We start from the raw sequence: 27,550 nt of genomic DNA on the forward strand, positions 1-27,550 counted from the left end.
CTTCTTAAATGACTCCAGCTGTAAAGCAGCACTTGTCTCCGACCCCTCTCGGAAGCCCCATTTTAGATATAGCAATGCTGTCCTCTTTTCCCTCCATCAGAGGCATGGGATGGAGTGAAAGGGGGAAAACCTCTAAGGCAAGAGTCAAAAAGAGGTGCTCAGCTCCCACTTGAGCTTTAAAATACCTCTTCCTTTATATAGTAAGGCTACCACATCAGATTTTCCCAGTCATCCTTTTTTACGCCTAGACGCTTTCAAGTAGAAAGAAGAGAACTTGTCCATTTATTTGGGATTTCCAGGTATCAGGCAGTCCACAGCACGAGCAGTATCTGATGGGCTGACATACCTGGAAGCCCAGAATGAGCCTTCAGACCAACTGCGCATTCAATGTAGCCCTGTGCAGAGACGAGCACATCCAAATCATGTTGGTTGTGCAGCACGTGTGCTGCAGCCCGTGTTCCAGACCCCAAGAAGACAAGTCAGAACCAGAACAAAGCTGTCTGACATCTGGAACCCGCAGGACAAACGGCCACAACAGTAATGTCTGGCACAGCCCAGACAGACGGGCCCATGCTACTTGTATATGCACCCACATTGCGATACGAAATACAGGAGCCACATATACAAAGTTATAGTTGGGGACGATAATGACACCAGGAATGTTCCCAAATATTATTCCCATATGTTCCAGGTCAAGCTCTGATATTCTGCATTACATCACGGTAAATATAACATTCACTCTTATACCTTTAATTTTTCCATATAAAATATCAGGTATTCCTATCTGTATGGCAAAGACAGTATTTTTAAATTGGTCCATAACACTGCAGAGCATCAAAATCAGATTTTGAGCATTTGTTCAGCAGCTGCTAAATGAAAAAGAAAGTTTTCTGTGGCTGGTGGAAATCGCTTTTGTTTCAGGGCCTCAGAGTTAAGGGTTGGTTTTTCATTGCCATCGGAAACTTCAGTAAGTGAGGCTAAAGTAGCCAAGATTTCTTTTGTCTTCAGAGAAATATCCTTGAAGAACAGAAAAACAAACAACCATGAATATAGTATTAGGTATTATAATATTTTAACATACACTTATTGGGAAAAAAAGTCAATACAGAACAAAAAGAAAATAAGGTAAATAAGTCACTCATTTTCAATAAAGACCCCATTTATTTTAAGGCAAACTGGCAACAGCTTTTCCACCTGCTGTTGTGTAATGTTGAATAAAGAGAACACAGGCACTCCACAGGCTCCTCTCACTGGCCTAACTGAGCTCTTTTCACCAAGTTGCTCAGCTGTGAAATGTCTGATAGGGCAGTCTATTAGATAGGGGAGGAAGCGAAAAAAATATCATCGTAAAAGTCAGGCTTTATGGCTGAGAAGCCATACCTCAGTAGGACTTTTTCCAAAGGTATTGACAATACTATTGAGAAGGTATTGAGCAAAATACACGCTTTGTAGAATAGAACTGGGAAACTAATTTTACTGGAAGTCTTATAATCAATACAATTTCTGAAGTTTCTTCAGCAATGTGGTTACCCAAGAGATAATATATACCACGTATGTCATCCTTAAAAACCCATACAAAGAAAAAAAATGCTCATTTGTAAAGACACAGAGAGTAGAAAAGATTGACTGATTCTCAGGGACAATATTCCTCCCATTACCACCCTTCCACCAAGATTTAGCGATAGAAGTAATTCAGCTAGGTTTAAAAATAAAGTATTAACCTTAATGACTTGGCTGTCTGATTTATCTGGATCTTCCGCAGATTGAACAATTAGTTGTCCAATTTCTTTGTGAAGTTTTCCCATTGTCATTGCCTCTGAGTAAGAGAAAAAAAGAAAAAGCACACATTCGCATAAAATGACAATTTCTGTGATATCTAGAAATTCCTATGAACAACAAGCCAAAACAAGGAGTCCTCTTCATGACTGCCATGTGAAATCCATCAGTAAAGGCAGTAACCTGACCTATCAGCAGCTGTGACAACACACACAAATTGTCTACCACTAAAGTGGCCCTATGCAGGTGAGAAGGAGCAGTACGATGACATGCAACATAAAAGTTTTCCTTTCAAATAGTCCCCAATCTCTAAGTATTTAGTGCAATGTTTTTCTGAAGACTCATGTGGTATCTCCGCATTCAGCTGAATGTAATTGTCTGCCACATAATTGCCCAATGTGGATGTTTTGAAATCTCAATTGTACATCTGTTGGAAGATAAAGCATGCCCTTCCAAATTCCGATTTTCACCAGTCTTTCAGGGTCTCAATAAAACTGAAAGACAGAAGCTTACATATTGACTTTTCAGAACCTTGATGGAAGAAGGATCAAGATTGCTTGACTTACAGCAAGGTTCAGCGATTGCTACCAACTCTCAAATACACAGCCTCTAAACCCAAAATATAAAAAGCAACCAACCTTTTACTACAGGGGAAACAGTGATCTCACTATCTGCCAAATTCACATACACATCATAGAGGTCTGGTCTACTGTTCACTTCAGAATCTGTAAATCCAGCAATGTAACCTAAAGAGCAGAGTTTTGGCAGGATTAGGATCTTCATAAACAAAACCAAGATATTGCGGAAAATCACAGTCCTAAAGTCTGTTCTAAGAGTCTTGTCACTGTCTAAGTCAGTATTAGATTGGAATAGAGGAATAAACCCAGCAGATTTTATAATTTATAGCATGCCAAGTGAGCAAACTTAGAGCAGCTTTTCTCTGTGGAAGATGTTTAGTGAGCCAAAACAAGCACTGTTGTTAATGCAGTAGAAATACTGAAGATGAGTAGTCCTCTTGCTCATTATTCCATATAGAGAAGCCTCTCAGTTGCCACATTATGTGTCATGCTAGCCTTTGCATAAACCAAGGGCCTCTTCCTGGATTATGTGTTAAGTACTATGCATACACAGCAATGTGTCACACAGATCAAACTCCCACATAGCTGCTAAAGTCTACCTGTGATTAGGAGCTAAAGACTTCATTGGCAGCAGTCAGAATAAAAATGTGAAACCTCAGAGTTAGGAACTGAAAAAAAAAAAGAAAAAATCCTACAAATCGCTTACTAACTATGCGTAGAAGTTGGGGGAAAAAAAAAGTAGCTTATCTGAAATGAGCTGCTTCTGTACAACAGTTAGACTTTCAAGCCCTCTGATCACAATACCAAAAAAGTCTGAAAGCTGATTAACTAGTTACCTTCTGACATATTTGTTCGGTTGATTTGCCTTTTCCAAAGAAAATGATGCTGTGTAACTTTGAACAATAGCATTAATAGCAAAGTAACCATTATTTCCCCCCACCCCAAAGAGCACTGGTGCAAGACCTTGCAGCAATAGAAACAGAAATTAAATTTTCTATATATTTTTGATTAATAAATTATCACTACCTGTGCAGGCTTTTAAGGCTTCCACTTCTTCCTCATTTAGATGTACGTACGAATGAAGAATTGACCAGTCTTGTCGATGCCACACTAAAGCAGGCAAAGTTCTAGGAAAATGAGATTAGTATTTAACACACAGTAGATTTTTACCTATACTAATGAAAGTTTCACAGTATGAAAGGCATGTCGTAAGAAAGAGCTAGTAATGACTAGGTCTCATTTGGCATACATATACATGAACTACAGATACTTCTGCTGTACGTACAAGCAGAGTTTCTCACTCATTCTACAGTTCAGTTTCTCTGAGTTGATGTAACACACGGCTAAAGGCTTAATAGGGATTTAGCAGGATTTCAATAAACAGGTTTAAGGTATTTTTTTCCCCATAAATTATGGGCACTTCTCTCAATGAAGGTTCAAGATTTGTTGGACTTTTGAGGGTGGGTGAGGAGGTGGGGATTGACAGAGTACCTGGTAAACTCCTGGATAGCTTCTATTCTAGGATGGTACACTACTATTCTCTTCTTTAACATCAGTGCCGTATATAAAATAACTGTTTCCATTCCAAACTGAGATACTATATCTAGAAAAGAGGGGGAAAGTATTTTACAGAAGATATTCATCCTGATATTACCATTTGCTTTCTGAAGAAGCTTAATAATAACAGCACAGATAATACTGTTAACAGTATTTACTTGAAGTACACATGAAAACCGGATTGTATTTTATATTGTACAAAAGAAATCAGAATAGAGACTTCTGGTATTAATTAACCTTTGATGGAACCAGCGAGATAAGCCTTCCGAGCATCAAAATCCTTGCTGAGGAAAGACCCATTCTCTTCACTTTGGCAGATCCCCTTTGTAAGGACTGCAATGTAACTCTCCATCATTTTAACTGGACTTCCATGCTTCAAGTAGATTCTGTGTGAAAAGAGTCCAGTATTTTGACTTCAATCAGTACCAGCAGACATGAAAAAAGAAATCACAGCATCACAAATAGCAATGTTATTGGCAAGAATTCTTATTATATATCTTTTGGACACCTGATTGAGGTTTTAAATACTAAACTAGAAGTCTTTCAACATACACACAAAAACATGTCTGTATTTTGCGATAAAAAAAAACTACTTTGTATTTTTATTTGCGTTTCCTACTTTAACATAGCACAAAGGTTTAAGCAGGTATCCAGGCTAGAGATTCTTTGCAGACTTGGAAGGTACCTGCTTTATGAAAAAGCAACTACTACAGTAACCACATGCAGATGATGTGACTAGTTAGTTTTTCATTTTTTATCCAAGTATCATCAGACACTCTTCTGTACTTTGTTAAATGATGAAAGAAAAATATAAACATATGCCCTTGATACTCATTAAGAAAAAAAACACCACAAAACAACCACACACCTATAAAACCCATGCACTTTCAGCTGTATTCCAGACAGCAGAGAGATACCATAACCGATTTTATGGGTTAAGGTACTTCAGGAATAACACTGAAGCTCTCAACTATCTGTTTTCCGTATCAGCTACAGCACAAAGCTATGTGACATTTGGAACCCAATTATCATGTTTACAGGAATCCATCTTGGATTTGAAAAGAAGTACTAGCTGATAAATCATCATTAATGTGATCCACGGTGAATCTAAATATTTCATATATCAGTGAAAAAGAGCAATCTCAGTTTTTCAATATCCTGCAGAACTGGTAAGCCTGGCAGCATTCCCAAGTCTGAGATACAATAACCTCACAGTTGCCTCCAATTAGCTGCAAAATCTCAGGGAATATTCTTGGTATCAAAAACCAGGACCCAACTAATTTGGGAACTGAAGGTAAAGCAAAGAAAGATGTAGATGGAGATCATGAGAATGGGGACGTGGAGGGAAGTGAGTAAACGGGACAAGGGAAGAAGATGGTAGTCTGGTTGGAAAAAGGGGGAAGACAGAGCCACAGACCCTGAGAATCAGAGGGCTCTCGTTTTCCTAGAGTAAAAGCAAAAATATCCCTGGGTGCTGTGCCTAGTTCAGAGGAGCTGCAGAAAGCGTCTGTAGTAGAGATGTTGTGGAGGGATGCAAGATGTCCACCATATACAGTTATACATACAAATTTAATCTTCTGCCTTAGCAAGATCTAAACACGCACACAGCAGTAACTCAAACCAGCTTTTATACAGACCTACACAGTATCCTAGTGAAGGCTGCATATTTCTCTGGGTTGAAGTCTTTGGCCGTCAGAACAACAGAGAAGTGGGTCACCTGGGTAAGACATACACACAGAAAAATACACAGCTTATTTAATGACCCCATATGAACAGTCTTTTTCACATTATTGAACTTACTGCGATACTGTGACAAGGTGTTTCAATTAAAAAACAACAGTGAGTGGTAGCAGCAAATCCAAGTTACTAACTGCAGAAAAGGCCACATTAACAGATTTCTGATGTGACTCATTTCCATTGAGTCCGATCTAGTGCATACTATCTTTTGCTTAAGAGGAGTTATTTTCCTCTAATCTCATGAGATTATTTTAAAAGAGAGAAAGGCACTTTTCTTCCCCACAACAGGTACAAAACTTTCAGAATTTCTTGCCAAAGGAGCCTGTGGAGGTAGACGGCATTAACATATTTTGAAATAAACTGAAAGAAAAAAAAAAAAAATCAGAAATACTGAAAAATGCAGAAATAAAAAAAACAGAAATACTCTAACTTCCTTAATCAAATGATTGTGGGCTGGGACAGTATGAGGCTTAAAGTCTGCAGACAATGAGCAGGCTCACGTGTCCTCTTTAAATAGCACCTCCCGCCACTACTGTCAGAGACAGCACTAGGACACGGGATTTTTGGTTGTTTGGGTTTTTTTTTGTTTGGTTGGTTTTTTACACCTTTAAGTTTCATAGGACAGGTAAGCTCAGAGTAAGGAAAGGCAAGTAACACTGATGTGGGCATGCAAAATTACCACGCTATCTTTCTACTTAACAATATAATACAAAATACGAGAACTGAATAAACTTAACAGACAATTTAATGATCTTCATAACAGGGAAAGTATAGAAGATACAAGCATATTTGCAGTCTTCCAGTTATCAATGCAGCAGAAAAGAAAGAACCTATAGAACTCACCCCTTTGGAAAAAAAAAAAAAGCATCAAGTTCTATACGAACAAGACTTTGGACACTATGAAAGACCCTTTGTAGACCTCTTTTGACAAAAGAAAAAAAAATCGTTGAACTTGAAATGCAACATAACAAGAAATAATGGCATGAACTAGCATCTCCATTTGAATACACAGAACCTAAATTGTGTAATATCTCAATCTCTCTGCACCTCCACCCAATACACATCTTGGTGAAAACCTTACCATATGGACTGGTAAGGTGGACAGCTGCATTTAAGAGCACACAAAACCTCGAATCCCTTCCCTTTCTCACAGCATACAATGGGGAAACGCTGCTTAAACTGCCAGAGGAAGCTCTGTAGAAGTTTTCCCTGCACTTTACCAAGAACCCAATGGGACAAGTCCTACCTTTTTCAAGGCTGGAGAATCTTGAACTTCCACAGTTGTGATGTAGAACCATGACCTTTTATACTGGCCAAATACAAACGTGTGAAGCAGTTTATTTTCATCTGTAAGGCAGCACTTTCGCAGCAATAGACTCCTCAGTTCAGCTGTTACGGACGGATAACACCAAACCCACAAAGCATCTCCGTTGGTGTCTTTTTCTATGGTGGAAAGATGTTCACTGTGAGAATGCCAAACAGCAGCAAGGAAGTAAATTGATGGGTTAATCGGGTTCATTTCCTGGAATCAGATTAAAATTCCACCTTACTCTGACCCTAGACATCCAGTTCTGCCGCTATGGTTTAAGCTGTAGGGCAGCACTTGTGCTAAGGGGTTTATTTTTTTTAAGTGTTACAAAATATCCACTCGTGAACTGCTTCACGAAGTCAAAAGAGCACCAGGAGCTTGAATACGCACTCATATGAGCACGGTATTGACTAACACGCACCCAGACCAGCTGATTTACGATTTCCCGTGCTTCTCCTATTCCCGACTTCATAACGGAAACCTCACAAGCCGTGAATTTAAGACCTTTTGCCCGAGTTGTGCAGGGCCGAGCTCTGTACCCGGCAGACCGAGAGCCCGGCCCCAGCGGGCGGGCACCCCTCGCCACAGCCGCCCAAGCGCCCGGCCGGGACAGGCCCTGCGGCCGCAGCTCGGCGGGGAGCCGCTAACCGGCACCCCCGGGCGGTCCCCAGACCCTCCCCCCCGCCTCCCCCCCGCGCCCCATCCCTTCCCCGGGGCCGGCAGGGCCCTTACCGATCAGCCCCACGGCCAGCAGCAGCTGCGCCTCCGCCTCTGCCATCTTCACGGCCCGGCCCGGCCCCACCGCCTTCCGCCCGCCGCAAGCCCCGCCCCGCCCCGCCCACCGCGGCCCCGCCCAGCGGGGCGCCTCTGCTCAGCCCTCGGCTGCCATTTGCCGCCCGCTCCTACCGCGCTCGGGCGAGAGGGGGTACCTCCCCCCGCCTTCCTCGCACCCCGCTGGCACCGGCCAGTTTGTTTTCGAGCAATCACGGGGGCGGGGAGGTTGGACTTTTGAAAAAATAGACTTTTTTTTTTTTTTTTAATGCCTGCATTATAGACTGGTTGGAGTTGGAAGGGAGCTTAAAGATCACCCAGTTCCAACCCCCCTGCCCTGGGCAGGAACACTTCCCACCAGCCCAGGTTGCTCCAAGCCCCATCCAGCCTGGCCTTGAACACCTCCAGGGATGGGGCAGCCACAGCTTCTCTGGGCAACCTGGGCCCGTGTCTCACCACCCATGCAGTAAAGAATTTCTTCCTAATCTAAATCTCCCCTCTTCCAGTTTAAAACCATTCCCCCTCGTCCTATCGCTCCGCTCCCTGATAAAGAGTTCCTCCCCAGCTTTCTTATAGCCCCTTTAGATACTGGAAGGGGCTCTCCTCCAGGCTGAACAACCCCAACTCTCTCAGCCTGTCCTCATAGGAGAGGTACTCCAGCCCTCTGATCATCTCTGTGGCCCTCCTCTGGACCTGCTCCAACAGGTCCATGCCCTTCTTATTTTGAGGACTCCAGAGCTGGATGCAATGTTCCAGGTATGGTCTCAGGATAGTGGAGCAGAGGGGCAGAATCACCTCCCTCACCCTGCTGGCCATGCTGCTTTTGGTGCAGCTCAGGATATGGTTGCCTTCTGGGCTGCGAGCACACATTATCCGCTCATGTTGAGTTTCTCATCAATCAACACTCCCAGGTCCTCCTCAGGGCTGCTCTCAATCCATTCTCTGCCCAGTCTGGATTTGTGCTTGGGGTTTCCCCAACCCATGTGCAGGATCTTGCGCTTGGCCATGTTGAACTTTGCGAGGTTCACACGGGCCTACTTCTCAAGCCTGTCAAGGTCCCTCTGGATAGCATTATCTCACTTTGTAAGTCACAGGGCATGATTTACACAAAATGTTACAGAAAAGGAGGTGGCCCTGCTGGCAAAAACCTCCCAGGTCACAGCCAGAGGCTGCACCCCTGGCCAAAGCCCAAAATACAGCGCCCCCGGTGATCCTACAGAGTGTGCATAAAGGCTGGTTTGTGCCTGAAAGGGGGTCTTAAGTAAGGAGGGAAATATTTATAAAGCATAGAATGGTTTGGTTTGGAAGGGACCTTTAAAGGCCATCTAGTCCAACCCTCCTGCAATGAGCAGGGACATCTTCAACTCAATCAGGTTGCTCAGAGCCCCGTCCAACCTGACCTGGAATGTTTCCAGGGATGGGGCATTGACCACCTCTCTGGGCAACCTGGGCCAGTGCTTCACCACCCTCAGCATAAAAACTGTCTTCCTAATATCCAGTCTCAATCTGCCCTCTTTTAGTTTAAAGCCATTACCCCTTGTCGTATCGCTACAGGCCCTGCTAAAAAGTCTGTTCCCATCTTTCTTATAAGCCCCCTTTAAGTACTCAAAGGCTGCAATAAGGTCTTCCCAGAGACATAACAGCTATAACATGTCAGCTTTGACATGTTTATTTGAGGATGAAAAGATCTCATTTTCAAGTTTGGATGAACAATGGTACCTGAATACCACACATGGAAGCCATAGCGTGCAAACTCCACTAATGGCACAGAGCTGCCACTGATTAGGAAGAAGAAACTTCCAAAATACTCGGGATAACTACTGGAGCACCAGAAGCTGCTAAAGAAAACGTGCAGTCCTGGGAGAGAAGCCAGGCCCGTCAAGGATCACGCCTGGCTAGGAAACACAATAAAGAGTAGCCTAGCATATGATTTTCATAAAGGCATAAAGTTAAAGCACACACATTTAATATACTTAGCCACCTTGTAGAAAGAGATGTGAGGAGTCAAACCATAAAAGCTGCTCTTGATACAAAATCGTCTGATTCAAGCCTGGAGGGCTTGCGGGAACTTTAGAGAGATTTAAAGAAGTGGAGTGTGATCCTAAATAGCAAATACTGCTATAAACCAGCAATAAAGAGATGCCCCAGAGAAGGCTGCAAGGCCGTAGGGTAGGCATTGGATCGGCGACACAGCACCGATGGCTTGTGGGTGCTGGGCAGTGTCTCCAGTACTCAGATGACAGACTTTTAAATTAATTTTATGAAGACAAGAAAAAGACTTGTTCAGCACTATAAATAGCTTAATGAAGACTCTACTGAATGTATAACCGTGGTTTGAAACAAACATTTAGGCTGCCAGAGACATTTCACAATGCAGGCTGTACTAAAATACTGTCGTATAAATCAATAGTGTGGTCTGATGGAGAACACTGTGTACAGTACTGGTCACCGGATCTCAAAGAGGTACCAAGGACACAAAGACATGGAGAAGCTCCCAAGTGAAGAGAGCCTGAAAAAACAAAGTTGCTTTTTCTTTTTTTCCTTTTTTTCCTCTGGAATGGAGGCTCACACACGAGTGAAAAGGGATCGGTGTTACATGGATACAGTGATGGTGCTAAAGGTTCCATACCGTGACTGTGTCTTTTTTGATCTTAATTTTAACTATTTTTCTGTTTAGCAATAAACTGTGATTACAAACCAACTTTATTTTTTTTTTATGTGTTGTATAATAGTTATGAAACTTCCTGGTGGCCATGCAAGATGGTTAATGTCAACAGTACGCAAAAAGAAAGCAAGCAACAAGTATACAGAAAGAAATGTATCAAAACAGAAATTCAAAAGACAAGAACAGGCTGTCTTAAGTCACAGAGTTCCCCTCCATCTACCTATGTATTTTTTGAAAAAATCATACTTAAGATATATTCAAGAAACCAGTGTGAGACAGCGGGGTCTGCAGAGGGTCACAGCTACAGTCATGATGTCATCAACGATCTAGCTGCAGAGGTGTGCATTTCTACTGCCAGACTGAAAAGCATACTGTGTTCCACACCTTACACAGAGACACACTATTCTGCTGTTTACGCATCCAAAATATCCCACTGGTCACACATCCACTGGCTGCTGTTCCAGGACCTGTGTATAATTCACACAGCTTTACAGAGCTTCCATTGTCTCTCAACACGCCAATGGAAATCGTCACATCGGTACTTTTGAAAAACAAACCCTGGCATTAGCAGTTATCGCAAGTACACTCATACGAATATTGCTGCTACTACTGCACTTAAGACTTAAAAGGAACAGCTGAGTTCCACTGAGATTCCCAAATTTTTAAGATTAAGAATGAAACCTGCAGCTGATGATGACTACGTGCATGCAGAAGGGCCTTTCTGCAAGTTAACTACTCCAAAGTATAATTTCTGAACCAGCTAGACAAGTTGTGAAGAGCAAAGGCTCAGCATACATGATGACTTCTTTGCCAAAAACGTTCTCCTGCATTGAATTATGTAGTTAACCCAAAAGCTTAAGGCTAAGTTAGCCAAACGGCTTCGTGGAGCTCTGCAAGCTGGCTCCCCGCTTCGGAGGGCTGCCGCCACCACTGAGGGGGTGATCCAGCCGTGGTCTGCCCTGCACCGAGGGGTACGCGGGACTGGCGGGTCACACCCCCGGGTAGCCCGCTGTCACCGGCCCCTGCCTCTGCGGCAAACCGAGCCGGGTTCCTGCACCGGAACTCCTCTGTCCCCGAGCCTCCGCCAACCGCGGCCTCCTCACGATCTCGTCCGGACCGCCTCACAGGCCCGCCGCCACCGCCATCCGTCCCGCCCGCGCGCCGGGAGGGGCTTCCGCTTCCGGCGACGTCAGCGCGCGCGAGTGACGGGGCCGCCCTCCCTTTCCGGCCTCGCAGGCTGCCTGGCTGGAGCACGGAGCGAGCTGCCGCCGCCGCCGCCCTGTGAGGAGAGGCCGCCGCCATCATGCCGGTGTACTTCCAGCGGCCCGAGAATGCCCTGAAGCGGGCGAACGGTCAGTGCGGGCTGACTCCCCACCCCCACCCGTTCGCCTCCCGCTCCCCCCGCCGTGGCGGGCAGCGTGTGCCGCTCCTCTCCTTTCCCCCCGGCCGCGCCGGGCCGTGCCCGTCCCGAGAGCCCTTCTGCCGACCGCGCGGCGCGGGGCCTCGGCCGGCGCCTCTCTGTCGCTGAGGAGGGGCCGCTCCGGAGCAGCGCGGCGCCGCCGTGCCGCGAGGAAATGGCCGAGGCCTGCCGGCGTCGGCCGCACCGCATGGCGGAGGCGAGGCCCGGGCGGCCGCCGGGAGCGGGCCCGGCCGGGCTCCGCCTCCCTCTCCCCGGCGGGGCCCCCGACCGCGGGCGGAGGCGGTGGGCAGGCTCTGGGCGAAGGGGGGGAATGGCGGCGGCCGGGGCCTATTTTGCTGAGGGCAGCCCGGCCCGGGCCTCGCCGCGCCTCAGTCTGCGGCCCTGCGCCCGCGGCAAAGCCGCCGCCGCCGCGCCCGCCGCCGCAAAGGGGCCCTCCGCTGGCCGGGGGCTTGGCGTGAGGTGTCCGGCCCGGATCTCGCACCCGCTGCTGGATGAGTTCAAAGCCGAGCTGATCCCGGGCACTGTTTTTCCATGTGGGCTTCGTATTTAGTGATCGCATCCTTCGTGGGGCTTTGGTGAGAATGCAGATGGTTAAACTTATTAAATGTTGCTCAGGCTGATGCATAAATTTGCCCCTGGAATAGAAACTAAGGAGGATTGTGCTGTAGCTGTCTCTCACTGCCTGCCACATATAAAACCGGACTGGTTGTATTTGTCAGCTGTCTCCTTTCATGCTTCTTTTTTTATAGTATCCTATTTTAAGCACTTGGTGAGACCATTTAGACCCTACATTGTCACAGGACTGATTGCAGAATGTCACTTAAAGACATCCAAAAATTACAGATGATGTACGGGTCTTGAAATGACAGCTGAACAGGCTGTGTAGTCTGAGGACTATATGTAGTTCAAGTAGTTGGTATTTTAACCAGAAAATGTTAAATAAAGTACTGTGTGTCTTCGAGATTTCTAATCTAAAATTCATTGTAAGAATCATTCTCACAAAGATAAAAGACAAAGAGAAAAAGACAAAAGATAAAATCAGCTTCAATCAACTTTCAACAATGAAGTTGTATTTTAGCAGTTCTTTTACTGGAAAAGATGCACATACCATAATATAAACTTCAGTTAAACTTCAGAATTCTTAGGTGGAGTAAGTTGTCCTTACTTGGTGAGCAAGTCCCATTGCTGGAATATTGACCTGAAACTGTTTAAATCTGACATTTTAAAGTTGGTTTCCTGGTATTGAAGAGCAGCTTTAAATCCCCATCTCTTGCACTGCTGCAAGTCTACGAAATTCTGATGAACTGAAGGGAGTTTTCTCTAGACAAGAAGTAGCAATCCTGAGTGTCAGTAGACTGAATGGAGTGTCAGTAGACAAGCAAAGTCAAGTCTCAGAGGTGAGAAGTTGTACCGAAGGCAGGTTGTATGTCACAGGAAGCAGTTTAATGTTAAACTGGTGTTTCAAATTGAAATGTTCAGTGCAGTTTCCAAAGTTTCAGTGTTTGCGTTTTATACTTAAGGCTTAAGTGAGCACTTAGCAGCACTTTACGCTTCAAGTTCTCAGTGAACACAACATACATAGAAGATGTTTGGAAATAAGAAGAGCTTGAATGATTGTAAATACGTACAGATACATAAGAAAAGTTGTTTTTCCTTATAAATGATAAATGTAGGTCAAAACCAACCCTTAGCTATGTTAATATATGGCATTGTTTTGTCTTCAAGGATGTAATGCAACTTTTGGGAGTGCTTTATTTAGTTTACTCTCTATTAGAGATATGGGATAACACGTGACATCTTTGTCATCTTCTGTCACGATGTACATTTTCTCAGATCAAAAACTTAGCTTGATTCAGGATTTTGGGTTAGCAGTAGATGAGTTGTCAATGTGTATCAGCTAGTTCATGTTCTCAGAGCTTCAGTTGCTGTTTTGGATACTTTTTAGCATTTTAAGTGGTATAACAGAAAAAAATAGAAAAAATGTAGTTCTGATGGGCTAAGGCTTTACATTTTGTCTGTTACAAATCTTTGTTTCAATAACTTACAGTTTCTACTGTAAGGCACAGTGATGAGTGCTGTATTTGACTTCACATTCACTTTGTGTGTGCTTTTACTACAGTGTCTGTTAAATTAGCCTTAATTATTTGACTTACTGGTAAGAACTTGCTTAACCAGAGTTAATTAAAAGTTTCAAACCAATATGAATTAATTTTGTGCTTTGTCCAGTTCGTTATCGACCACTGAGAGTTGTGGGTGGAACGGCCTGTCTTTGTTGCAAGATTAAACTTGCCTTTCAAGTTTATTTTCATAAATAACAAATTGTAAAGCTGAGCAGTAATTGCCTCAAAAGCAGCATTGAATTAGAATAACAGTGTAAATTAAGGGATGGAAGATAGGTTTATTAAAATTTCCTTGGTGAGTAAAAAAAAAAACCAACTGCTGAATACTGTCACGCTGTAACTTAATTATCTTTAAATGTAACACTATTTTTTCTAGAAAGGAACTTGCTCATCTTATGCAAGCTCATTATTTACATAAACTAAACCCCGAATACATGCCATTGTGGTCCTTAAATTAAAAACAGCCCCGCTGCTTTCCAAATATGCCTTTTAGCCATGTTTAAATTTGATTTTAAGTTTCCAAAACTGAGAATTTCTGTCTGATGCCTGAGCACCTTGAGCACGCTGCTACTTTAATCCTTTCTGCTATTATTTCTATAGGAATGTAGTGATTTGCAAAGTATTTCATGGCAAGTACTGACTCCACCCCTTATCCTTTAAGAATACACACATTTCCTTTTAGCTGTACCGGAGTTTATCTTTTAAACCTGTTTGCTTTCCATTCTCAATGTTTGTTTGTCTTGCTTTTCTGCAGTTAAGAGTGTCTTTAGTGTAGGGCCTGTGTGTATGCTGGTAGCTGGAAGTGCTGCTTCAATATTTGCTTGTGGATAGTTTGCTGTATTTTGTACTGAGCAGAATGTGTGGTATATTATAGATGGGAGTTGCTGTGATGCTGAGACATCCTGTAAGTAACAGCATCTCCTTAGGGAATGAATAAACAGGACACTGGTTTCAGTAGCAAGGCTAGTTTAAAAAATGTCTGACCCTTCAATTGGGCAGTAGTGGCTTTTAGTGTAGGTGTCCTACAAACTGAATCTCTAGACCGCCCTGAGTTTAAAAAAAAAATCAAAATCACTTTTCTAAGTGAAGTTTGTTTGTTTGTTTCTTTCTTGGCTTGAGGGCAGGACCTTTTTTTTAAGTCAAATGCACTGGACGGTTTGCATCTTATTGAATGACATTGGTAGGTGCTGTGCTACAAGCCTCATGGTATGTGTTCATTGTCCTTCTTGATGAAACTAGCTTTAAAATTGGATGTGTATAGTTTATTAATATGTATGAAGTGCCCAGTCATGCCTTGATGGATGGAGAGACATCTCTGCCATCCTGGAATTTTCATGTTAGTGGAGAGGTCAGTGTTCGTTTGCCAGTTATATCATTGAAAGACTGCCACTGCAGTTGCATCTGCCAGCATTTTGATATAGGCAGCTAAATCAGACCATCAATGAACATTGGTTAGAGTTGATTAAATTCTAGAAGTTTACAGTGTTAACCATAAAAACATGCATCTTCTGGTTTGCAAGTCTTTTACTAATTGGATTTTACTTTCAGAATTCCTTGAGGTCGGCAAAAAGCAGCCTGCCCTTGATGTTCTCTATGATGTTATGAAAAGTAAAAAACACCGAACATGGCAGAAAATCCACGAGCCAATTATGCTGAAGTACCTGGAACTCTGTGTGGATCTCCGCAAGAGTCATCTGGCAAAAGAAGGACTGTACCAATACAAGAATATTTGCCAGCAGGTATGGCTCTGAAATTTTTTTTTTTTTTTATTTATAGCAAGCATGGTATATGTCAGCTGATATGGTCTAAAAGTAACTGATTGGTCTTGAGTTAGAATTAATCTGCCTTTTAGATGTTCCTAGTTTTGTAGCATTTATGTTTTACATATTTGCTACCTATTGTGGGTGGAAACATCTTCCCATTTTCTGTCTTTGATGTAGGTGAACATCAAATCTTTGGAAGATGTTGTTCGAGCCTATTTAAAATTAGCTGAAGAAAAAACAGAAGCAGCTAAGGAAGAATCCCAGCAGATGGTACTGGACATAGAAGACTTAGATAACATTCAAACTCCAGAAAGGTAGGCAGCCTGTCTTTAAAATGCAGCACTCCACTGCAAAGCATCCTTATTTTTGCAATTCAGAGGACTGAGATATAAAGATGGTGGATTTGAGGTGGAAAAATGGAAAAGTCTCTATTCTGTTGTCAGAATGGTTTGTGGGGAACATCCTAATCTGCTTCAGGCAAAGTGAGGTTGGCTCCAATTGCATATTTATTTTCTTCAGATTAATCTGTTGATTTAGGGAATGCTCATGTTAAGTCTGATAGTACAGCTGTGTATATGGTGACATCTGTGGAAGAGGAGTGACAAGGTGGGGGTGAAGAAATGTTTTAAACCATTCCAGCTGAGTTTAGAAGAGGCCATCTGTCCATATCCTTTAAAAAAAAAAAAAAGTATAGGGAATAAAGTCAAGTTTCCAGAAGTCAAACCAAATTAAAACTTGCAGAAGGTGTCAGAAGAAACAACAAAAGGATCTTCAGCCATAAGTGAAGAATTCTAGGAAAAATAGGAGTAAAATTCTGAGGAGCTGGGTTGAGGTTAGCTATCCTAGGTGCGTTCTGGAGATTAAAGCGATACTTTCCTTCTGATTTTTGTAAGAATATTGATTTTGGAATAAAAGAAAGAGAGCATAGAAATTACCGTCTGAGGTGAACAGAAAAGGCAGCTTTCTCTTCATGTTGGTTGACAGTGTAATTTCTATCCTAGAGTTTTAAAAATACCAGCGGATATTTTGGGTACTAAAGCTCTGCAAATACCCATCCGAGCAGACTGTGTTTTCTCATCATCCATATGTAGGACTGAGTAGTGGTCTGAAGAGTTGCTGGTGTGTTGTTATCTTGATCATAATAACATTCAAGTCTTTAGTATGAGTTTTGAAGGGAGGAAGGAGCATGTGGAGTTAAAAATAAGGTGAAGTTCAACACACTTGCGAAAGGGTAGATGACATCTGATTATGTTAGAATTCTATTTGGTAATTTAATTTTTTAGATTCAAGAAATGCCAGAGATCTAATCCAGGGAAAAGTAAAGCTGTTGATACCATACCAGAAGGGATGTTTGCAATTGAATTGGAAGGGGACTAAGACATTGTCCAGAGAGAAACAAATGATATGTAATGGCGAAAGGAGATAGGAAGCAAAAGTGAAGTTAGTAGGAATTCTTTCAATTAAAATCTTGGCAGAGAAACTAAAAAAAGTCAAAGTTGTATTTACTGATGATAGAAAATTGGAAGAAATTATCAAAGTAGAGGACATTTTGACTGTGAGGAGTAGAGTTATAGTAGTCAAATAAAATTCACAAAGGCATGGAGAAGGCAGCTGTGGATTTACTTATGTGTTAACAGCAAGGCTCTCTGACAGAAGCTGGGAACTCGTTGCTTGCAAGCAAATGAAGAGGTTACAGATCTGTCTTCAGTAGCTGTTCCAGGATGGCAGTGCCATTCTTCTCACTGCCAGTGCCTGAAATAGTCTTTGTTACAGAGGAATCCCACTAATAGTTAGACATTGAAGATTGACTGACCACTCTTTTCCTCTTTTATATAACTGAGGACTAGAAAATGTCTTTTCAGTCACACTTCTTTATCTAAACAACCACAGTTTCTTTAGTGTTTTTTAGGTCCTGTTTTCTAGGCTTCTCATACTTTTTTGCTGGATTCACTGCTTGATCTGTTGGAGAAGGCACTGGTGAAATGTCACGTTTAATATTGTATGTAGTACTAGCACTCAAGGAAGTAAATTAGAACTGGAAACAGTAGTAGAAGAGAGTTACAAGAGTTGAGAGTTTATATGTGGAGAAGAGAAGGCTCTGGGGAGACCTTATGGCAGCCTTCCAGTACCTAAAGGGGGCCTATAGGAAAGCTAAGGAGGGACTTTTACAAGGGCATGTAGTGATAGGATGAGGGGTAATGGCTTTAAATTGGAAAAGGGTAGATTTAGATTAGATAAGAGGAAGAAATATTTCACTCTGAGGGTGGTGAGGCACTGGAACAGGTTGCCCAGAGAAGCTGTGGCTGCCCCATCCCTGGAGGTGTTCAAGGCCAGGTTGGACGGGGCTTGGAGCAACCTCGTCTGGTGGGAGGTGTCCCTGCCCATGGCAGGGGGGGTTGGAACTAGATGACCTTTAAGGTCCCTTCCAACCTGAACAATTCTATGATATTAGAAGCATAGTCCAAAAAGGATTCTAAAAATTAAGGCGAAGATGTTTTTTTGTAAGATTTTTGTTCTGGGTAGACTGTCTAGCAGAAAGGGATCATGTGGGCTATAGCACTGAATTTGTCTCATTGCCTCAGGGATTCTTTCCATTCTTGTATTTCTGTGAATGAGGGAATGCAGTTACAGCCCCTAACTGCAAGATTATCATATCTTACTTCTGACATCTTTAAGCATCTTTTGCATGTCAGAATTTTTAAAGGATTTGGTATTTTAATGTAAGTATTCCAGTTTTTGATGTTTGTAGATTGTAAGGCACACATTGGTTCTGTGTCATGTCAACAAAGTGAGCTCTCTCTGGCAGCATTGCTGGTGACTAAAAAGGAAGTTGCAGCAAGTAGGAAACTATCTGAGTAGACAGTGATATTTGAACCTAACAGAGGTACAGTGCGCGGCTCCCTGGTAGAAGAGGGAAGATGAAAATCCTGGAATTAATTTCCTTTGGCTTATTCATGTGAAGGGTAAAAAAATTCCTGACATCTCACCTCTGGAGCTTGTATGTGTCAGTCGTATATGCAGGGGCCAAAGTTTGAAACTTAACAGCAAGAAAAGTTATCTACAGCCTTTAAAGGAAAAGGGCAAAGTCTGAGGGACTAATTTGAGAATAAGCAATAGATGGTTCAGTAGCAATTAGCTGTTCAGATCTGTCCAATCTTACTTTAGATCTTGATAAGAAAAATTGGTGAGAGTTGTGAGGAATAAACCCCTTTTTCTTTTCCTTACCCCCTACGCTGACCGTAGTGTTCTTTTGAGTGCTGTAAGTGGAGAAGACACTCAGGATCGTACTGACCGACTGCTTTTGACACCCTGGGTTAAATTTCTATGGGAATCATATAGACAATGTTTGGATCTTCTCCGAAACAATTCTCGAGTGGAACGCCTATACCATGATATTGCACAGCAAGGTAAGTTCAAAAGAGGGAAACTGAAAGTATAATCAGATCTAGGACTTCTATATTACATCCTGAAAAACTAGAAAATGAAAGGTTATTTCTGTTTAGATATTGCTTCAGAGTTGGAAATACATTAATCTCTTAACCATGTGTATGCACACACATACTGTTCTTAAAATTACAGAGGCTCCATAAAATTACTGAGGTTTCTGGGCACTGACTTTTTCTTGTAACAGAACCTGCAAGGAAAAAGTGTTGTGTTTTTTTTTTTTTTTCTGGGCATACTGAGAATATGAGAATTATTGGTGCTGTGTCTTTATTTTTCTAACTTACTGATCAAAATTATTCGTGTTTTCACTTTGTTACTGAGAATGGAAAATATGTCTTCCATTAACACATTCTATGTCAGCAAACTTCAAAAATCAGTGTACACAAAAGGGTACTGTAAAAATTATGATGTGCTGTCAATTTTGACACAGATATAACTTAGCAAAATATTATGTGGAAGGTAACAGGAAAAAGTCTAGCCTGATTCTTTTGGCCATTTTTCTGCAAAAATTGAATTTATAAGAATGCTTGCATGTTAATCTTTTCTTAAGGGTGAGAGATGAGGGGAAAAATGTTTTCCTTTCGATTTATAACTTAGGGCTCTGTATTTTTGAAAAAAGAGTCTGTTAGATTTTTAACTCTGGATCCAAATTGTGCAAATACATTAGAGAAGATGATGATCAGATGAGTTCTAGGTGCTTCAGTGTATTTAAGTCTTTGTGCTACTATGTCGAGACTTCCTTTTTTGCTTGTTTCTGGTGGAGATATTAAAGAGTTTTCATAGTGACAGTGGCAAAGCAAAACCAGATTTTTTGAGAGGAACTACAGGATCAAAGACATTTTTTTTTTTTCCTGTCGTTTACAGTAATTCAAAAGCTTCATTTAACTTCACCATATTCAGATGACTTGGGAATTTTTTACCACATTCTACAAATCCAAAACCTGAATTCATGCCATTCACAAAATTTTATTTGCACCTAGTTCAAATAAAAGCTAGAGTCACTGCTTAAATTGGAACATTTTTAGAGTCAAAGTACTTCCTTTGCTCCTTAAGCTTAACTGTGTAAAAGCATTTTCATTTTTTGAGGTCAAGATGGAAGTGCTCTGCATCTTCACTTATTCATTATGTGTGACAGATTGCATTTGTTTGATATGTCTTTGGACTGTAAATGAAGATTCTTTAAACGTGGTGATTTACATATTTGAATCCCATTTAGAAATACAGTGAAGTCACAATTAGTGAGCATTCTTAATTTATATTGTTCATTTTTGCAGCTTTTAAGTTCTGCCTGCAGTACACGCGTAAAGCCGAGTTCCGTAAACTCTGTGATAACCTGCGAATGCATTTGGGGCAGATCCAGCGTCATCATAACCAAAGCACAGCAATCAACCTCAACAATCCTGACAGTCAGTCAATGCACCTGGAGACCAGGCTTGTGCAGCTTGACAGTGCTATTAGCATGGAGCTGTGGCAGGTATGCAGTAGGGCTCCTGTAATCCCACTGTAGTCTTCAGCCTTTCCAGAATCTGTTCCACGCAGATTATGTTTCATGGTATATGCTCCAAGGTAAAGACAGGATAATAGCTAAAGAATAAAGTTTTAATATCTAGAATGTGCTATTATGTGCATATTGAATACTTTGTCTGATGTTCTTGGGATTGCTGCTTTTGTATAGCATTTCAAACCAAGCTTCTGGTAGTAGTTAATGGTAAAGTGGCTGAAGTAATTTTGAGTTGTGAAAACGAGAAGTTGATGATCACACCTTCACTTCTGCCATCTTGCATTCTCATGAACTAGATCACTGGAAAGCGGTTGGTAAGCGTTAAAGCCTGCTATTAGGCTGGGGCGCTGGCATCGCTGGTTGAATTATGTTAGTGTCTAGCCAGTGAAGGCACTATCAAAGCAAAGTTTTCAAAGAGGTGCTTTGCTTTTCCAACTTTCTAATGTCAAATTTCTTAAAAAGCCAAGGTTGTCATTTTTTTGACTCTGAATTTGGAGAATGTTCTCTGTGTTGTTTCCTTCTTAGGTATGTAAGTAATTACATGCAAGGCATTTCCGAGATTGTATGCATTTATAGAGCAACTATACCCATTTTTGATAACAAAAATTATTTTTATGAAAAATGGTGAAACCATAAAAGTAGAATTGGTATAATAGTAAAGAAACCAGTTTTCAGAAAATTACATGAACTAATTATTAACTACCAGATTCTAAGCAGATAATTAATGGATTTGCAGTATCTCCAAATTATTTGTTAGGTATTTAATTTCATGTAGCTGGCAAAACTGAATATCACAGCTTTCAGTGGTATTAAATATATTATAGTCTTACAACCTTTAGTGGATATATATTTCCCTCCCTTTTTTTTGGGTGTTGCAAAAAACTTCCTAAAAGTAATGTATTTGTGGGTTTTTTTTTGTTTGTTTGTTTTGGTTTTTTTAGGAAGCTTTCAAAGCAGTGGAGGATATTCATGGGCTATTTGCATTGTCTAAGAAACCACCCAAACCACAACTGATGGCAAATTACTATCACAAAGTTTCAACTGTCTTCTGGAAATCAGGAAATGCTCTTTTTCATGCATCCACACTTCACCGACTTTATCACTTATCAAGAGAAATGCGAAAGAACCTCACACAAGAGGAGATGCAAAGGTGGGGAATTATATTTAATGTGATCTTAGATTCTATTTTTAACCCCATAGGCTCAAAAGTAAACTGAATTGTACCCCAAAAGAAGCAGATGATGTGTATGGCTATGAGCAGCTCTGCTTAAAGTGGCCAGTACTAATTGCCTCAAAAGAAACCGGGAGCAAGAAGGCTATTTTACAATGCTGCAGTGTAAATTAATGTAAACATCAGGATCACCTTAGTTAACCTTCCTTCTCTGTTACTGACAGGGAAGCTAAGCAAGCTAATAAGTATCTGTGTTTTGCTTCCTTTGTGTCTTCTGAGTAGTGGCATTTACTTTGCAAGGTTTCATTATAAGTAGTATAAACTTGTCCTTAACATACAAAAGTCTGTATAGCCACATGGCCTTCAATTTTTTGGTAACAGGTATGATACTGGCAAGGCTTCTGAGGCATGCAGAATCATTGACTGCATTAACCTCTGAAGTTCATGTACAAGCCTTTATAGAATCAGAATCTGGTAGGAATAAATACTCTATAGAAATTCTTATATTCCTTTTCATCTGGGTACTAAGGTCAGAATTTAAATATTTAATGTGATTTGTATCATTACATCAAAAGGTACATCTGACTTGCCCAGTAAATTTTAAAAATCAATGCAATCAAAATGACTGGTATGGATTTGCAGCTAAAATAAGTTTGTTTTTTTTTTAAGGTGCTGCTTTCTGCTGTTTTCATTATTTTACAGTATTTTGATATTTATAGAGGTGGCTTAAGTTTCTTTATGATTTCTGTGAATGTATATATGTATATAAACACATATGTAAGTAATGAAAAGATGTTTCAAATCTTTCAAAGATGTTAAAAATCATTCCTCTGGTTATTGAAGAACATTGCATTCTGTACTCTTACTGCACAGTTGGCGTCTTTTCTGTGGTATTTTTACATAGTTTTGCATCATGAATGCTACTCATTTTTTACATAGTTTTGCATCATGAATGCTACTCATTCCTACTCTTGAATTGGCACGTATATGAAAAGGAATTAATTAGTGTTCTCTTGCAGTTTATCTTTTGTGGTTACGCTTTGTCAACAGGATGTCTACTCGAGTTCTTTTGGCCACTCTGTCAATTCCTATAACTCCTGAGAGAACTGATATTGCTCGCCTTCTGGATATGGACGGCATCATTGTTGAGAAACAGCGACGTCTGGCAACCCTCTTGGGTCTTCAGGCCCCACCTACACGTGGCAGTCTCATTAATGATATGGTAGGTAGTGGTGTTCAGATGAGCAGCTTTTAAACACTGAGTCCTCTTTTTGGACTGTTTTCCTTCTAGAGCACTGTGCTTAGTTATGGGAAAGCAGTTTAAAAGTTAAAACAGCTATATAGTTAATTTTATGACTTATGGTATAGTGTTAAAATTTCAGTTTCACAAGAAGGGCTGTTTGGAAATGGCGGCAATAACGGGAAGCCTTAATGCTTGTGTGCATGAAAGAGTCAGATTCAATATTGTCCTTTATGTCACCAAAGCAACAAATGTCATTTTGAAGCTCTTGAGGGGTCTGAAAAGGGTTGTGAGCTAGAACTTCAGTTTTTTTCCCCTTTACTCTAAGGTGTGTAATTAACTGAACCAAGTGTATATTTTTCTGCTTTAAATGTATTTTGTATAAGCACGGGTCAGCTATCAAACAGCAGACTATAAGGACCGAAGTGATTATGAAAACTTACGTGAGTTTAATTTAACAGGAGGCTAGATATATCTGTCTTCAGACCTTCCCAGATATTCATAAACAAATTAGGTATTTTCAGAGGATGCTCGAATTTCTTGCAGTCATTTGCCTGCTTGCCCAAAAAAATTCAAGGTTCATCTTACAATTTGCATTAATTCTTCTTCTGGTACCTCTCCAGTTTGCCTTAAAACCACAATTTAAAGCTTCAGAAGCTTACTCAGGAACTGAGATGTGTGGTTTCAGTTTGGATAAGGGCCTACAAGTGTGTAGGAGGACTTATGTCTTAGAAATGGCTAATAAGTTGAGGGGTGGTACTGTAGTCTAAATATTTATCTTATTTATATGTTTTTTTTGTCTACTTTTCCATTTTTAAATACAGTTAAGTGGTGTGGTGCAGTGCTATTGTCACTGCAATTAAGAATGGTATAATAAAAAATAAGTAGTCTCCTGTATTAAAAGGTACATGTGGTGCCTATTTATTGAATATAAAATTCTTAAAGCATATATATTTGTTACTGTTGCATTTATTTTGAAATCTTTGGAATTATTTTTGTTGACTGTAGGTAAGGTTCAACGTAGTGCAATATGTTGTTCCAGAAGTGAAAGAACTTTACAATTGGCTTGAAGTAGACTTCCACCCGCTTAAGTTATGTAGCCGTGTCAGCAAGGTAAGGTAATGAAAATTCATTCAGGTCTCTAGGGTGCTATTCAGAGTGGCCCTGTAAAGGTGCAGAGTTTTGGGAACATATCAGAATGTCTTGGTGGAGAGGATACTGAATTAAATTTTGTTTAAAAAGGCAAAAATGAGAGAATTTGTGCATGCAGTTGCATATGCATGCAAGTGGGTTGTGTGGGAAGTGGAAAAATACACTGACTTTTTACTATTAAAATGTAGAGTATTGGGAGGTAAAGTAATGTGAGAGCTGTTGATTAGGTTATGTAAATTCTGAAGTTGATGAAGCACATAGTGTTCTTTTTCTTTGATAGTGGGAACAAAGATATTTGAGGTGCTAAAAAGAACTTGAAGGTAAATTAGCAGTGTGGTAAATGTTGCCAGTACTGTCAGTCGCCTTCATACAAAAATGTTAGCTATCCCTTATAAATAAAAGTGTTCAGATAAAAAAATACACTTCAGTAAAACAACGTATTATCTGTGCAGAAGTGGTGTTTTTTCATGAGCTGTATATCAGAAGTATTTAAGAAATATGCTCTCTACTTTTCATTTTGAAGTTTTTAAGGGTTGATGCAGATAGAGTAACTTTTCAGAGTTTTCATAGGTTCTCAACTGGGTGAAAGACCAAGCTGAAAAGGAACCTGAACTGCAGCTGTATGTTCCTCACCTGCAAAACAATACCATTCTTCGCCTTCTGCAGCAGGTATGAGTAAAAAGAATGTAAGTTCATAAGTATACATAAGTTAGAAAATGCTTTAAAAGAGCTATTAACTTGGAAACTGCCAAGATGAAATAATTTTTTTTTTTTTCCATCTAATGATGATTTTGAAATACTTTTTTCCAGTATATAACTTCAGGTTTGTACATCATTTAGGTACAGCCATAGTAGCTATACTTAATAGTGGGTGCATACAGTGGCCTAATTTCTTACCTAGATTTTCATTATGGATCTATGATTTCTTATTTAAGTTAATTCATTGTTTCTTAAAACTTTTTGGAGCAAGGTGTGGGTGGGATGCTTTGTTTTTAGTTTTTTGTGCGTTTGGATGTATTATAAAATGCACATTTCATTGACCTGCTTTCGTTACAAGTGACGAGCAGTGTTATTTCTGATGTGCTAAAGAAATAATTGAAGGCTAATTAGCAGCATAGCTGTATGTAGTTACTGCTGCCAGTCTCCTTCATACAAAGAAGCCATTCAGAAACAGCATTTAATCTTAGGTTAAGTTTGAATACAGTAAAATCCTGATAGAGTATTTGCAGTTGTATTAGTATGTATACATTTATTTGTTGACAATTTAGTAAGTTGGCTTTATAGCCTGTACAACACCTTTTATTTCTGATCTCTTTTTAATGGGGAAAAATACCTAATGGTTCTGTTCACGTACAGGTGGCCCAGATTTACCAAAGCATTGAATTTTCTCGTCTGGCTACCCTGGTTCCTTTTGTTGATGCTTTCCAGCTGGAACGTAATATCGTTGATGCAGCCAGACATTGTGACTTACAGGTAAGTGCTGTAAAAAGACTTTTGTGAAATGATGTATGGATTCATGTGTATTACACTGGATGAAAACTAACTGGTTCACAATTGAACCCAAGGAAGACAATGAAGATAAATGAGTAAAAGATGCATGTGACAAGTATATAAAGAACTGATGAGTATTTGTATTCTGGTGTGTATTTTTGATTTAGGTCAACAACCATTAATGTAAGTCCAGTAGAAGTAAAAGTTAAAATAAGATTTGCTGAAACTTGCCCTGTGAGCCCCACTTATTTAGTCCAGAATATCCTGAAGCAACTCTAACAAACAGGGATGCAAATTTCTGCCTGTGCTGAATTAGTTGCGCGAGACCGAAGAGCTAGCAGGTGCTGACATTGGTTTTTGTCTAACCAAGTGATTGAAGCAAAACACCAATGTCTGAGATGTGCACCGATGTCTGAGGTATTTCAGCTGCTGTTGACAGTTGCATTGTTGGTAAAGTTGTCTGTATTGAGTCCTGAGTAATGTGCTCTAGGCAATCCTGCTTTAGCAGGGGAGTTGGACTAGATGATCTCTAGAGGTCCCTTCCAACTCTGATGATTCTGTGATTCTGTGAAAGAATGACAGCCTGTAATGCAGTGTTTAAGCTGGTGATGAGATACAAGTAGCTTTTAGTTGAGGTTGCTTAGTAATTATCTGTTGAGGTTTTCGGATAAAGCTGAGTCAATTCATTTAGGTTGTTAACACACACCTTTAGGTTATATTTTAGATGCATTGAAATTGTCTGCATTAAAATCAGGATTCTTGTTTCGCATATTGCTAATGTGAAGAAGGAGGCAAGAATGACTTGTCTTACAGTGCTCGTTTCATAGAATCATTGAAATTTCAGTCACTTCCAGTGATTTGTTTTGTTTGGTTGCTTTTTTGTGTTTTGTTTTGGTCTTTTTTTTGTGTTTTGTTTAAACCATGGAAATCAAACAAACTTTGATTCACAGGGCTATTTTTCTTCTAATTTGGCACTTCTCGTAGTCTGGTGTAGATAAAAAATTTTTTTTTAAAGCCAGTTTCTGCTTAGAGCTTCTGTTGAATTATGTTGGTCATAGCAACAGAGAAATTATTTAATAAATAATACAATCCTTTTTCTTCCTATTTTTTTTTCCAAAGGTTCGTCTTGATCATACTACTCGGACACTGAGTTTTGGCTCAGATTTGAATTACAGTACTAGAGAAGATGCTCCACTAGGCCCTCAGTTACAAAGCATGCCTTCTGAGCAAATTAGAAATCAATTGACTGCTATGTCCTCAGCTCTGGCTAAGGCTCTTGCGGTCATTAAGCCTCCTCACTTACTGGTAAGTCATTTTAAGTCTTCTGGAAATGTTGACAAATTCTGACATTCCCCCATGTGTGTTGTGATGTTTATCTGTTGCCCTTATGCAGCCTTTTGTTATTTTTTTTACTTGTCTGATCAACAGCTTCTTGCAGTGATCTGTTCTCAGTGCAGTGGTAATCAATATTGTTATTGCTGTCCCCTCCCTTCAGAACAAATAGTTGATCCTTGAGGTATTAATATATACAAATGTAGCGTAGCATTAATGTGTTTATTAATGACAAAGTATCCTTCTGCATCTGTTACGTACTCACCTGTTCTAATTATCTAAATTTTATGTTTAGCAAGACAAGCTTGTTTTGAAGTTGTGAGATTGTACTTGCTTTACCTTTCCTTGATGTAGGAAGGCAGTGAGCTATCTAATGATTAATTTAGCTTGACATGGCAAGGATTAGAGTAGGTAGTGATTGGTGCTCTTGTACATTTGTTTATTTTCAGAAGTGTGTTGGTCTGTTTCAGAGCATTGTGGTAAAATCACTGATCTAATTTCACAATAATGATGGGCTGCATTT

At 40.5% G+C, this 27,550-nt stretch overlaps 2 protein-coding genes across 2 annotated transcripts in view; one reads left to right on the forward strand and one right to left on the reverse strand.

The window, feature by feature from the left end:
- Positions 1-503: 503 nt before the first annotated feature.
- DENND10 (DENN domain containing 10) lies at positions 504-7,740 on the reverse strand. The gene is made up of 9 exons (XM_082486738.1): positions 7,690-7,740; positions 6,895-7,091; positions 5,549-5,628; positions 4,149-4,297; positions 3,846-3,957; positions 3,381-3,481; positions 2,415-2,522; positions 1,722-1,816; positions 504-1,017 (listed from the first exon to the last, which is right to left on the reverse strand). The coding sequence occupies exons 1-9, from the start codon at positions 7,733-7,735 to the stop codon at positions 841-843; spliced, it is 1,065 nt and encodes a 354-aa protein (XP_082342864.1). The 5' UTR covers positions 7,736-7,740; the 3' UTR covers positions 504-840.
- Positions 7,741-11,657: 3,917 nt separating this feature from the next.
- The window catches only part of EIF3A (eukaryotic translation initiation factor 3 subunit A), a 38,009-nt gene continuing 22,116 nt past the window's right edge, over positions 11,658-27,550 (forward strand). Inside the window, exons 1-11 of the mRNA XM_082486759.1 lie at positions 11,658-11,745; positions 15,482-15,672; positions 15,874-16,010; positions 18,940-19,103; positions 20,415-20,614; positions 21,583-21,791; positions 22,863-23,034; positions 24,061-24,165; positions 24,775-24,873; positions 25,561-25,677; positions 26,815-27,000. Of these exons, the coding sequence (XP_082342885.1) occupies positions 11,697-11,745; positions 15,482-15,672; positions 15,874-16,010; positions 18,940-19,103; positions 20,415-20,614; positions 21,583-21,791; positions 22,863-23,034; positions 24,061-24,165; positions 24,775-24,873; positions 25,561-25,677; positions 26,815-27,000 (1,629 nt within the window). The 5' untranslated portion in view covers positions 11,658-11,696. The remainder of the gene's footprint in view (positions 11,746-15,481; positions 15,673-15,873; positions 16,011-18,939; positions 19,104-20,414; positions 20,615-21,582; positions 21,792-22,862; positions 23,035-24,060; positions 24,166-24,774; positions 24,874-25,560; positions 25,678-26,814; positions 27,001-27,550) is intronic.

This window comes from Vanellus vanellus (assembly GCF_965231255.1).
Source record: "Vanellus vanellus genome assembly, chromosome: 7".
In the NCBI taxonomy this organism is placed as follows: Eukaryota; Metazoa; Chordata; class Aves; order Charadriiformes; family Charadriidae; genus Vanellus; species Vanellus vanellus.

Bases quoted from the DNA above. Each gene is read 5' to 3' on its own strand.
- DENND10 (XM_082486738.1), bottom strand. From the start codon at position 7,735: ATGGCAGAGGCGGAGGCGCAGCTGCTGCTGGCCGTGGGGCTGATCG. The intron at 7,092-7,689 runs GTAAGGGCCCTG...TTTCCACCATAG, and splicing joins GCTGGCCGTGGGGCTGATCG to AAAAAGACACCAACGGAGAT. The intron at 1,817-2,414 runs GTTGGTTGCTTT...TCTCTTACTCAG, and splicing joins TGTTTCCCCTGTAGTAAAAG to AGGCAATGACAATGGGAAAA.